The 14,137-nt window shown below is 37.5% G+C and overlaps 1 protein-coding gene across 2 annotated transcripts in view; it reads left to right on the plus strand.

The window, feature by feature from the left end:
* Window positions 1-5,260, plus strand: part of MYOM2 (myomesin 2) — a 74,407-nt gene extending 69,147 nt beyond the window's left edge. For both annotated transcript variants that reach the window (XM_042890678.1, XM_042890684.1), the window contains 3 exons: window positions 7-29; window positions 903-958; window positions 4,167-5,260. In XM_042890678.1, the coding sequence (XP_042746612.1) occupies window positions 7-29; window positions 903-958; window positions 4,167-4,481 (394 nt within the window). In that variant the 3' untranslated portion in view covers window positions 4,482-5,260. The remainder of the gene's footprint in view (window positions 1-6; window positions 30-902; window positions 959-4,166) is intronic.
* The last annotated feature ends 8,877 nt before the right edge of the window (window positions 5,261-14,137 follow it).

Raw genomic sequence — 14,137 nt, forward strand, 5'->3', positions numbered from 1 at the left:
TTTTAGGGCAGCTGCTTTCGCTGAGAAGAGTAAGTTGATTTTATATTTTATTTTACATGTTCTACATTCTAGTTTAGTGTTTTCTTTAAGACATCTATTGTGGTATGTTGCCATACCTGTCCAAGATCTGTAACGGCAGAAATCACATATTACTGCAGAATACTGCAATAATAATAGTAATTTGAGAGTTCATTTCTCTTTAATTCAAATGGAAACCCTCTGAATGCACATTTTACACATTTTGTAGTGATCCACTATGTCTTCCATGATCTGCAGAGTTTTTGTTAGGTGTTAGTATCTGAGTGTCACACAAGGAGGTGTTGACAGAAAGCTAAGAATGAGACTGAATATTGGGATCTACATATTAAGTAGAAAATAACCTGCTAATGACTGTTGAATATATAACATGTTGAAAGAGAGATAGTATGGAAGCTTTTTACTACTGGAATTCTGGTACAAGATGCAATGTACCTTGAAAGATGCTTCTGCCCACAAAAAAGATGGCAGAACAGGTTTTCATCTGATCTTAGATATCACTGCAATGCTGAAAGTACTTTGCTTTGCTCTTTTCCCAAAACTCAAGCTGTCAAGCTTGGTAGCAACTTCAAGGCTGTTGTGTCTATCAGCTTAGAACTCCATAGCACAACCTCTGCTAAAAAAGCGAGGGAACCATAAAATATGTTAATAAGAAATAACAGAAAATATTGTAAAAATTGTATTATTTCATATTTAATTGGCCAAAAATTCCAGTGTGTGTTTATTCTAAGATAAGTCCAAACAGAAGTCATGACTAGTGTGACACCATGTTAATAAAATAATTAAGAAATGAGTGACATTGAGCACTAAACCTCATTCATTCTTTTTTTCTTTTTTTTTTTTTTTTTTTTTTTTTAAACTCCTAGATCGTGGTAAAGTCATTGGTGGTTTGCCTGATGTAGTTACTATCATGGATGGGAAGGTAAGCTTTTATCAATGAATCACTCTGCTGAAATTTCACACTAATGAAATGTTTTCTTCAGTGGGGAGAGGGAAGTAATACAGATGATTTTGCAAGTTGAGAGAAAAAGGAAGAAAGGAAGTAGTCATTTAATTGTGCATAGGTTCCGTAAGCTGGCTATACAGTTAGGGGAAGCACAGCCTAATTCCTATCTCAGGCAGTCAAGGTCAGCCTCGAGAGATGCTGGTCTTTTGTCCTGATCACATGGAGACTGAATTAACTGTAGACTCAAATCTGTGTTGAGTCTCAGCTCTGCATACTGACCAGAGCAGTTCAAGGGGAGAAACTTCTCTTGCCCTCTAGGAGAATCTGAAGAGGCAGGAGGAGACAGCCACTCTGTCACCCAATGTAACACAAAGGGAGGTACTTGGAAATGATTGTTCACACAGTATGAGAACTAAGGAGTGCATAGTAAATAGTCATTGCAATGAAAGGGAAGTGTTTTTTCAAGAGGTTCATAATTTATTTGTGCCTTAATACCTTAGATCAAAATAGATTTGCATTCAAAAAAAGAAAACAGTATTGTTATGAAGAGAAATCTAGCATGGCTGTTAAACACAGTCTTCTCAATATAGCTCATACTTATAATCAGTTTATAATCCACAAATTGTGGAAAGAAGGAATATGCACTGGAAGTAGGATCACAGTGTTTATTCTCATTTTGTACACTTCTTTATGCAGTTGTTTTTGACTTCTAAAAGATCTAGGACTTTACTCCAACATACTATAGCAAATCAGCTTGTGAGCCAGTGTGACTCTTACTATCTGCAGTTTCTTAAGATTGTGTTGAATGGGGTGTTTAAGTGTACTGTGTGATGTACATCTTGAGAAACTACAGCTGCATTACCCTGTGTGAAAACTGTCCTCTTGGCCAGCGAAAGGGTAATGCATAGCTCTTCCAGATTTTATTGTACATGGCCATTTCTAGATATGCAGATACAGTCTCTCCTTAGAAGTGCTGAACCAAGGAGGCCTTGCAGTGGATGCTGAAAGCTGCTCAGCTCTAGACCAAATCAAGACGATTTTATTCTTGGCCCATTCCTTCCTTTGTGGTGCCTTCTAGTTGTAATAGACTAAGGCACTTCATGGCAAGAGAGCCAGTCTCTTGGGAAGTTAGGTATAATCCTCTTGATGACCAACATCTTAGTGTTAGGAAACAGCCAGGAGAAGTCAACCTGACTGCATGCACACAATAGCTGCAGTTTCCTCATAAAAAAATTATGCCCTAAAGCCTATGACCTTAAATTAAGGAAATACTACATAAAAACTTTCCAGAAGTTAGAGGATTTTGAAGAGGAGTAACCATATGAGGATTAAATAAGTGAATATCCAAAGGGAATACCTCTGATTCCTAAAATCAGGGAAAACAAAACATACCAGAAAGAATTGAAATTTTAAATTTACCTGTAAATTATATATGAACAGGTACCATGCAGAATTCATGTAAGTACAAGTGAGAAGTTGCTTTACAAAAACAAGAAAAAGAAAAGAGAGGTATCCTCATGCAATGGAATGGTATATCTATGCAAATATATGAATACAAAACAAAGCTTTACTAACTTTTGTTAAGAAGGTATAAATGATTTTAGGCCACATCTATAATTTAATAAATTAGAACAGGCCCAAATGATCTAAAATGACTGTGGAATATATCTGCTCTCTGGCAAGCTTTTAATTTTAACATATTAAGACTTGATTAATTATTATGATTGAATTATTAATTGCTCTTAAATTAGGTCATTTTTGAGGGTAATATTCATGAAATGTTGCTCAAGTTACAGAAAGGACAATGAGATTTAAACTTGCTATTTGCTATCAGAATTAGTTTGATTTCCCAACACTTTATTTTTATGTTTACATTACTCCTTTAAATATTTTATAGAAACGTTAGTTCCTATAGGTCATTAGTTAACTTTACATCCTACATGATATCACTTCTTTAAGGGTACTTCCACACTTAGGTAGCCATCAGGTTGTACCCAGTGCACATAAATCTTCCTTCAACAGTCCCCTCTGATTTTGGAGGAACACCATATGCAAAACTATTTCTATTTGTGTATGCATAGCACTTCCAATCACTTAAAATTTGTCAGGTTTTTTTTTTTCTCACTGTGTAATATCATATCTATTTGTTCATCAGAATTCAAGAAAAAATAGTGCAAAAAACATGCACGTGTGCACAAGGATGGATTTTCTCTGCTTCCTCTTGGTCAGGAATCTGTGGATCTTAAAGAGTAATTGTGAGGGGATGGTCATTCTGGTACAAGTTATTTAATTATTTTTTTAACACAGTGATAAAATTTTCATACTGAGATAAGTTACATAGGCAAGAATTTTGTATAAATGGAATTCAGTAAAAGATGGACAAAGTAGGCAGTAATCAGTGCAACTTCAGAAATGATTACTTAATGTATTCTGTCATCATTACATAAATGCATAAAATCTGTGCACATACACAATGGTCAAAATGGGATTCAGAAAGCAATCTATATAGATTTGGAAGAATAACCATCAAAATTTTGTGAGCTTCTTTAGTCCTAGTTCAGTTCTGAGAAAATACCTGGACTGTCAGGATCATCTACAAAGTCATTTTTGCTATTCTCTTAACACACTGAGTATGCACGCAACACTTTCACAACCTTTATGAATTATTTAGTCTTCATAAAATATTTCCATTTTACGAGTCAGCAGCATTTGTAATCAACGTCTGATGATTCATGTTATGTACTATTTTTTAAGTGATTTTTTTTTTAATGTCATCTTGAGCAATAACCTCCAGAGGCCTAGGTTGGAAAAGATTTGCTCAGTTCTCTTCCCTACTGTGTTCAGGGAATCTTCAAGGTTGTTTTTAAACCTATCATTGCCTGAATATCATGTCAAACTAACAGGTTGCCAGGAGTCTCCTGCAGGCAGGACTGCATTGGCAGTCCTACTTAGTATTCAGAATCTTACCTCGGGGCTATTACTGCATCACAGTCACTGGTAAGATGGTGGAAAATCTCAGTGGAAGCAAAAAATATAGAAACTCTACTTTTCAGTCCTCAAGAACGTGCTACCTGTCTTACTTTAATTTACTAGGAGTAAGAAGTGTCTGAAAGTAATACTGAGAATATTCTGTTTAAACAAACCTGGCCAATCCTTAAAAATATTTCTTTTTTAACTTCCTTAGACTCTGAATCTGACCTGTACTGTGTTTGGAAACCCTGACCCAGAAGTGGTTTGGTTCAAGAATGACAAGACTCTCGAGCTTAATGAGCATTATTTGGTTTCACTGGAACAAGGAAAATATGCCAGTTTGACAATCAAGGGAGTGACCTCAGAAGATTCGGGCAAATATAGCATTTATGTCAAGAACAAATATGGCGGGGAAACAGTAGATGTCACTGTAAGTGTATACAGACATGGTGAAAAAATACCTGAAGTTAATCAAGGCCAGCTTGCAAAACCTAGAGTAATACCACCATCAGGAGCTAGTTCTACCTAGAACCCAGGGGCAAGATAAAATGCCAGTAAGTAAAGCCTGTAACTATGTTTGATGAACAAAGTAGTATATGTGAGCTGTAGCTGAGGTATTCCCACAGATAACTAATTGGTACTCTCCAAATGGAAACTGAGCTTTTAGGAGTTTGCTTTAGGGTGGTAGCTGTGCTACAGTGCTGTACACATATGCACTGAAATCATTGACTATGTGTAATAGTGTAGTACTTCAAAATAGAAAAAGCTAAATGCCTTCCCGAAGTTCCTTGTGGGCAATGGCAGATTGCGTAAGCCTACAGTAAACCTCTATTTCTACACCTTCAACAAAACCCATTGAGCACCCTCTTGAGAAAATTGAGAAAAAATGTTTCATCAATGAAGGTAGTGAACTGTAGTTACATGCTCAGAAATTATTCCCGCTCTGTTACACATACAGTCCCTTTGGCTTTGAAGCCTCTGATTGCATAACTTTAGTGGATAGTCTCTATTTAGTAATTATATTGTTATTTTGTAGTGTGATTTTTTCTTTAGTAGAGCTCAGTAGTTTTACAGATGTTTACTGTCTGCTCATTGAAGCATAGGTTACATGGTTGTATTTTGTTTTTCTTGCATTGTGCTAATAAAACTTTGAAAGTCACCTTTGCTACTCACTGCTCCAAATCACACCTAACTAGTTTTGTTTACTCTCTTTCGTTGTTTAATTATTGCTTATTGCACAATTTCACAGCTGGTAGCATGCAGACAATCAACTTTCAATAAATGCAAATTATGGTTAATCACAGTCAATGGGTGGCACTTATGATATTAATTTCACTCTTTGCAATACAGACCAAGATGCAAGATCAAACTGGTATCAAAAGACATGTATATAACTCAGTCATTTAGGATAATTACCCCTCTGATTCTCCTCTATCCAAAATGAACAAAAAAGCTCTCCCATAGATGGTGTAATGTTCTGCTAAGCTAAGATTTAAATATGATATATTTATATATATGAATATCTTCAAAAGACTGTTCATATCTTTCATGAAATATATGACTGCAGCACTGTTTTTTTTGTTTTTGATGGTTGTTTTTTTTTTAGATCAGGTTCTCTATTTCAGTAAAATGTAATTTACCTACTTAGACAAGCCCTTGTTATTTGCTAAGCAGCTTTCAGCTAAGAGTTTAACAGTGAGAAATAGTGGTGATAGTGATACAAACATCCCAGATACAGCCCTCCTCTCTTTTGACTTCTCTCAGTCTCTAGGATAAAGGAACCTTGTGGGAGGCAAGGGTGGTTGCACGACCTGTGTCTATACAAAAAGCACTGCAGAATCTTCACCAGGGAAGCTGGATGTGAAGGTGTTTGGTACAAGTGTCAGGAAAGTAACTGTGTTTGAGGGTCATGGCTGAAAGCCATAGCTCAGATCTGAAAATATGGAAGAAATATTTATCGTTGTTTTGTTTTGTTTCTGTTTGTTTTACCCAGTAGACAAGTTGAAAAAAAATCCAACAGTAAATATATATATTTATATATAAATAAATATACATATATTATATAAATAAATACATATAATATATTTAAATAATATTATATATATATATTTACTGTTGGATTTTATATCTGTCATCTAGGTGATATAGAATTCCTTTTTTTTTTTTTTTTTTTGTCTGAAAAAGAAATAATTTGATTCAAAAATATTTTGAGACAGAGGACGTGAGAAGACAATTTACAAACGGTCAAATACCGTAGGTTAGAACAGTCATCCAGGAGACAGGAGAACAACATCACAACATTTAGTCGTTCCCCTTCTGCCTCTTCTAAATCCATGGGGATTTTGAACCTAAATCTCTGACCATCAGAGGTAGTGCACTAATCCCCCATCTTCTCTGTATTTTGCATTTGTATGTGAAGTGCTGCTTCTCCCAGTTTTTCATGTTTTTCCCTTTGTGTGACTACTAAATAGACACTGAAAAAAAGACTACACCTATAAGTCCTACCTCTCATATGAGCATGTTAAATGCAAAATTAGTGAGGGTTCCTCCATTTCTGTTAGTTCATCTTAGTTCCCAGCACTGAAGGAGGATATGAGAGTTTGCTGACTGCAAACTGCATAAGAACCCAATTGTTTGAACATAAATTTTTTGGTGATAGATTCATTGTGATTTCAAATTGCTCAAGTGCAAGCCTGTTTTGCAGTTCACCATCATCTGTGAGAATTCATGAAGAAAACAACAGCCTAGCTCTGTAAAGGAAATAATCACACTTTATTAGATGTTAATCTGCTTTTAAATAAAAAGTTTTTTAAAGACTCTATGAAAGGTGAGCTTATGTATAAATACAAAACAAAGAGCCGAGAGTTACATTACACATTGATCAAAAATGTTTTTTTTTGCGGGTGAAAAATTACTGTGGAACCAACATGTCTAGTCAATGAGTGAAAGTAATTGACAAGGTTCAGCACTCAAGAACACGACATTACCATGAAATAGTTTAAATAGGAGGTTTTAGCACAAAGCAAAGTAATGCTTCAAGTACATAACAAGGTAAGAAAGTATTATTTCTATGGATCTGCTATCACAAGAATTTAATCAAATCCTTCAATTACATAACTCAATTTTTCTTCCTTTCTATTCTAATTTAGTCTTTAAGGCCTTTAAGGTTTTCAAAATCTTGCTAAGGCAGTCTCACAAAGCAGCAGAGCCAGTCTCTGTAGCACACAAAGTGAGTATCAGCAAGAATTTAATATTTTTCTTATCTCCTTCTACAGTACACAGGTTAATTTTAGCTGAGACTATCAAATTATTGCATGTTATGGCAGCTTTTCAGAGGTATCCTTGGGCACAGGAGACAAGGTTAGCCTCGTCTCAGTTATACCTTTAGCTGGCCTTCTTAGTTAAGCAAGCTTCACTTATTTCCTTTCAGGCAAAAAGAAATAATTTATTATGACAGTTAATCCTCCGCTGAAGTACAGAAATTATCATTTGCAGGAACACGGCATTCAGAAGGCTAAGGACTTCCAATAAACTGTTTCACATTTTTCAGTGTTCAGTACAGCTTTGATTCTCCTGTATATATTTAAAAATCTCGTTACCAGTGCTAGGAAATGAATCAGATTAACTCTGTTAAAAAAGGATAATATTTTCAGAGGGAATGTGCATCTAGTTGCCCAGAGGGGCTATACAAGCCTGTGGCTATTAGAGGAACAAATAAGATGCTCTGGTGATTGTCAGACAGAATTCATGATGAGGCACATTAGCATTTGAGCACATTATTCACAGGCTTAATTTAGTTAATAAACATTTTGAAGGAGGAAGGGGAGAAAGTAAGAATTGCTTCAAAAGATCTGATGTCAATGAGCCTACCCCCATGGAGGTCAACAGAGATCTCATTCATAGTGCACATGAATCTTGTCTATGGCTTCCTCACAAGGGGAAACAGGGAGGCAGCACTGATCTCTCTTTGATGACCAGAGATAGAACCCAAGGGAATAGCATGAAGCTGTGATATGGAGGGTCAGGTGGACTATAAGCAAAAGGTTCTTCACCAGAGGATGGCCAGACACTGGCACAGGCTCCCCAGGGCAGTGGTCATGGCCCCAAACTGCCCAAGTTCAAGGAGCATCTGGACAAATCTGTCAGACATAGTATGTTTTTTGGTGGTACTGTGTGGAGCAAGGAGTTAGACTTGATGATCTTCATTGGTTCCTTCTAACATGGACTATTCTATGATTCTACGATTTTTACAATTTCAGGGCCTCATTACAGTGGATTAACTATTTCTCTTACTGTAAAGAAAAAAGTCTTTGAGGATGATTTTCTGGTAAATTTCAGGTAAATTTTGTGTAGCCTGAGTTTCATGCTGTGCTTTTCTAGGCAGTGCTGGCATGAAACAAAGCTGCTTTGTCAGAGGAGGCAGATAAAATGTCACCCACTTGTGGTAACAGGACAAACACCACGGCTGTGACTGTCATGTTGGCTGTCTGCAACAAGGCTGGCAAGGCTGCATTTCTTCTGAGCACCCATTTCTTTTGAATTAGCTTTGATAAATTGCCCTTTATTCGAGGAAAACAAGTTCTATGAAAGTTTTTCCTAAGGCCAATTTACAGGTACTTTTTATGAGAAAAAGTTATTTTTTATGTGACAGTGTTTGCCTCCAGTGTATACCTTTGTCCAGCCCATGAAGTTCACTTGCATTCCACACCTTAAAAAGCTGTGTATACTACATTAATCTACTCTTTCATGGAAACAGAAGTTCAGTGATAATAGTACCCTATGTGGTGTTAAGTTTTAAAAAGAAATAGTTTTTAAAACAGTTTTTAAAAGAAACTTTTGAAATATAATAAAGCACTTTATATTGTTTAGTAGAACTAAAAATCAAACCTCTAGATGGCACCAGAAGAACAAGATAGAAATGAACAGTCTTTAAAAAATTCTGCCAGCTATAGCATATCCATCTTTTTGATGCAAACACATCACTTAGGGAATGGGAGATTATTAAAAGCATTACACTTATGCTAGTGACAAGGACAGGTTCAACAAATGACTGTTTCCCGGAAATAGCAGGTGATTTTGCAAGCAATAATGCTGCCTCTTAATCTTTGCATGATGCACATTAAGAGGTTAAGTATGCCTCTGTAAAATATTGCAAGACTCATATTACAGCAAGTTTCTCCTTAGGATGTGATAATTCTAACCGCAGCACATTGACTATATTTACAAGGGGAGATTCAGGCTCTAGAGGTAAAACTCTCAGACTTAACAGCCTCCACTTTTCCTTATATTGTTAGATCCTTGTCCTACAATTTTTGTTCAGTCCTTGTAGAGGGATGATTCCATTTGAAATTAGCAGAAGGTTTAGGAGAAAAAGAGCTCAGGATCCAGCTCTCAGCACCACCACTGCAAGACCCAGTGATGCCAAGGCCTGTAAGAAATTATCAGTAGCCTTCTATACTGATATTCCATTCCTCATTGGAATGTGCAGTAAGTCAGTACTAGCTTTGTCCTTGGATATTAGCTCAAGGTTTATTTTAAAAACAGCTCACTTGACCTCACATCATTTCCATTATGAACATTTGAACTTTGTGTGGTAGCATTAAAGAACTGTTAAATTGTAATAAACTTCTCTAATTTTTTAAGTTAATGTAACTTCATTTTCTATTATTGTTACTCCTATCTTACATTAATATTGTACAGCTGAAAGCCTGATTGCAAAAATACAACCCACCGCAGTTAGTTGTGTTATGGTTAATGGCTGCAGTGGAGGCCTTTCCCATAGCATCCTAAACCATCTAGCAGGATTATCCCATGATTTCACCTGGCACAAGTGTCTCCAAGAGGAAATTTGACCTCTTCTCTGCAAAGAGCTTCTGTTGGAAGCCATTATCCATTTGATGATGGTGGTGCACACAGCATGTGGAACAGAGGCAGATGGAAAGAGCTACAACTAGTATTTAACACAGAGCTAATGCAGATTTTTCACATGTTAGGTCATGGAAAAAATGGTGATCAAAGTTTTAGTCTGCTGACTTAGTGACCTCCACGGGACCATTTTGAATGAAGTGCACAAAAAGCCAATCCAACAATTGTAAATCAACCCAAAGACAGTCCTGATTGCAAGATAATGTGTGGAAAAGTACCCCATGTAGTTGTGTGCCACTTTTGCTGCCTGGAAAAAAAATGCCTTCCATATATGAAAATGGCAATCAGCCTCCTGCATGGTGCTTAATGGGAGGTAAAACACAGTACGACACCCTGGCTGGTAGTTATGAGGCCACATGCAGATGTCTCCATCTGAGCTAATCACTGAAACCCCCTTCTTAGAAAATGGAGAGAAACAAGTACTAGTAGGGCACAAGTCACGTCATTCTAAAGTAGGTGTCTCAAATAATTGAGATGAATCATGTCTATTATTTCTACTAACTGCAAATGGAGATTAATGTAACCAGCTTTGATGGGAGATATCTACAAATTTGATGTTTGAATTTAGGTGTGATAAATTCTGCACCATGTTTTTCTAATTTAATTGGCTCTTTATTTGAAAAATCTATTTAAAGAGATGCTTCATAGCAGTTGTTCTTACAGGCTGGATTCCTCCACCAGACTGCTGTGTCTTGCAGTCTTTGCTCCTTTACTTGATATTGCTGTTATTTTGAAATCTCTGTGCGAGCATTTGCTGACATCCAGCTGCCACTTCACCCCAATTCATTGCCATCTCTCATGATTTTTTCTGTATCAAGATCACGTGCTAGGCTTTCTATTCTATTAAATATGCAGCTTTTGAGTGGCTGTACTATTGAGTACTGTTAGTCTGGGACTTGTTTCTGCCTTTGCTCCGCTCAGTGCCATTGCTCTGTGGCAACACATCAACCAGTATAGGCTGTAAGCATTTCATAGTCCATTAGTGCCCTTCTGCTAAGCTCGTAAGACTTGCTTTGTGCAGTTTCTCTGTCATTCTGACCAGGCGCATCCTCTGGCTGGAAAAGCATGATTCTGTGAGTCTCATAAGCCAAACTTCTGCCACTGTACCTAAAGCAGCTAAGCAACTGACCAAAGCTTCGAATCCTCCAGGACCTGGCTTTGACCTGGTCTGCTCTTGTCTTCTAGTTGTCTCTAATTAGTTCTCAGTTATCTGTCTCTTCAACTCTGTTACTCTCTGGACTTCCTGTTTACTTGATATGATCTGCATTTATCTGTAATTCAGTTTTAATGGCAGCTTTAATGGCAGAATTTTTATTAGTAAATAAAGCAGTGCCAAGTTTGATTATCTAGTGTTTAGGCCAACCTCCTGTAGCCATTATAATCTTCTTGCATCCTCTAACATATGTAAGAAATCAAAGAAGGCAGAAAACCAGAATGGCTGAGCAAGGACTTTCTGGTCAAACAGAGGTGTGAGAGGGAAATGTACAGGCAGTGAAAGTAGGGACGTGGGACCTAGGAAGAATATAGAGATGCCATTCTGACATGCAGCGATGGAATCAGGAAAGATGGGGTACAGCTGGATGTGAACCTGGCAAGGGATAAGAAATAACAGGCAAGGTTTCTGCAGGTACACTGGTTAGAAGAGACAAACAAAGGAGAGTGTACTCTGTCTGGTAAATGAGAAGGGAGAACTGAGTTCAACAGACATGGAGAAGGCCAAGTTACTCAATGAATTCTTTGCCTCAAATCTTCTCTAGCAGTCAGGCTTCCCACATTTCCCACATTCCTGAACTTCTATGCTGGGATTGGTGAATAAAATCCCTCCCCCTGTATGCAAGGAGATAGTTTAAGACCACCTGATGAAACTTAACACATACAGGTCTATGGGGCAGGAGGACATTAATCCCAGGATCCTGAAGGAACTGCCTGATGTTGTTGCCAAGCTGGTCTTCATCATATTTGAAAAATCATGGCTGTCACGTGAAGTCCCCAGTGACTGGTCACTCCCGTTTTTAAAAAAGGAGGGAGGAAGCCCAGGGGAACTACACACATGTGAGCCTCATGTCAGTGCCTGGGAAGATCATGGAGCAGATCTTCTTGGAAGAAATTTTAAGACACATGCAAGATGAGAAGGTGATCAGAGACAGCTAGCATATCTTCATCAAGGGCAGATATTACCTGACCAATCTGGTGGCCTTCTATGATGGAGTGACGATATCAATGGATGAAGGATCTATCTGGACTCGATTGACTTTTTATGTAGAGTGTTCTGAAAGTAATTTTCTATCCTATTTATCCTATTTATCCTATTTATTTTTCTAGAACCTACAACAGATACAAGAACACAATAACAACATTTGATAAGGTGAATTCTCAGCTAAAAAACACTATTTCTCAACATAATCACCACCATTAGCTATGCTTTTCACCAGCAATGAGCAAGAGCCTGAATGTTGCACTCATAAAAATCTGCACCAGTGGAGGTGACTCACTGTCGCCACTGCTGAAGCACTCTATCCACTACTTCACAGTGCTCACATCCACTGCTTGGTCTCCATAAATGTACAGCAAGCATTAATGAATGTCAATGGGTGCAATATTTTCAGCATAATGGAGTTCAGTTCCACATCTTTTGTATGCACTTCCATGTCAGACACCATTCTGTCATCTCTGCTGACATCTGTTGCACAGCAATAAAATTTAGTGGAATGTTGTCAGAAAGGTTCAACCTCTACTGCCAGATTTCCTATCACATAGATAGTCCTACAACTTACATTCAGTAAACACCTGTGGAAGCTTTTTTTATTAAAGGTATCTTCTGACCATTCAGTAACAGGTTGAGCCTCTAAGGTGATATTTCCCCTTGTCTTGATGCTTACTCTCTGCTGCTCCAGTCTGGCTGGCAATTATGGCTGGCCAATAATCTCAAAAAGGTTATCTCAGACATGCCTCCATTCTCTAAGCGTGACATGCAGAACTGTTTTATACTGTCATCAATCCTTAAATCCACTTTTGTGCTCACTTGAAACACAGTCTTGTTTTAAATGCATGGCTCCCCTTCTACTTGTTTCAGGTGAGTACATCTTGCTCCTTTCAGGCTTACTCATCTGAAGTGTATGTTCCATCCTGTTGTGACTAAAGCATCCCAATGCTCATCAGAGAGTTTGTCTTGTAGACCTCTGTCCTGTATCATCAAGTCACCTACATTGTATTCCATTTAATTAGCCATGATTTCTATTGTCAGTACCATCTCCTTACCTCACAGGACCAAAGTCTCTGAAACACAATTTGGATCACATTCAGAGTTCAGTAGTGTCTCTTCCATGTTGCTTCCTGGTGGGATGTTGTTGGAACTCATGTCCATTGTGTGCCAAAAGGTGAACTGATAGAACAGTTCCATTTGGAAGAACACAGCTAGTAATTCCTCTTCCATCTGAGCATAGTCCCTTTGGGCCTGGCAGGTTTTAATTGAAAATGCAATAGGCCAGTAACTTCGCAGCAACTGTGCTCCCAGATCTCCTCCTGAGGCCTCAGGCTGTAATTACAGATGCTTCACAGGCATTACAGGATTGGCAGCTTACTTGTATTCACCTCTGTTGTTTCAGATGATCTTGTAGCCTAATGTTCTGCTTGTTGTCTAGTTTCTTATCTAGTCCTAAGCTTTGCAAATGTCTGATATGAATATGCTAAATGTAGAAAAGCTTCTATCCACACCTGCTAGACATTTCCTTGAAGGCTCTCAGTTCTTCAGGATCTATTCATAGATGCAGAGGAGTTGGTAAGTGTTGACATCTTTTGGGGAATTATTTTAACATTATACTAAGAACCATTTTTTTTCCTCTTCATAATACATAAAAATGATTGCAGATAGCAAAAAGTCCAGCACATGAGTGTTTCTTTCAGTTTATTTCCATTTTGTAGCAGGTATTTGGGGCCTCATTACCAATAAAAAAAAAAAAAAAGGGGGTTACTGATAGAAGGGATCTGAATCTTACTGCATGTTTAACTTGAACTTGCTTACATCGTGCTAGCAAGATCTAGGCTTTGAAATGTTTGCAGTACATTCCCAAGACTTCCTATTCAATTAACTTACTGCAAACTAGGAAAACAAAATTATTGATCTGCTGTGGACTGAGGACTAACTTTTTATTATATTTTTTTTCCCATGAACTATTTCAGGCCCAGTTCATCCCCTACATGTAGCTGTTTAGGATTCATGCCCTTCTCCATGATCATTTAAGGAGATGGAAAGATGCAGTA

The sequence above is a fragment of the Lagopus leucura genome, unplaced genomic scaffold (genome assembly GCF_019238085.1).
Source record: "Lagopus leucura isolate 7727_CA_CO unplaced genomic scaffold, USGS_WTPT01 Super-Scaffold_73, whole genome shotgun sequence".
Classification (NCBI taxonomy): domain Eukaryota; kingdom Metazoa; phylum Chordata; class Aves; order Galliformes; family Phasianidae; genus Lagopus; species Lagopus leucura.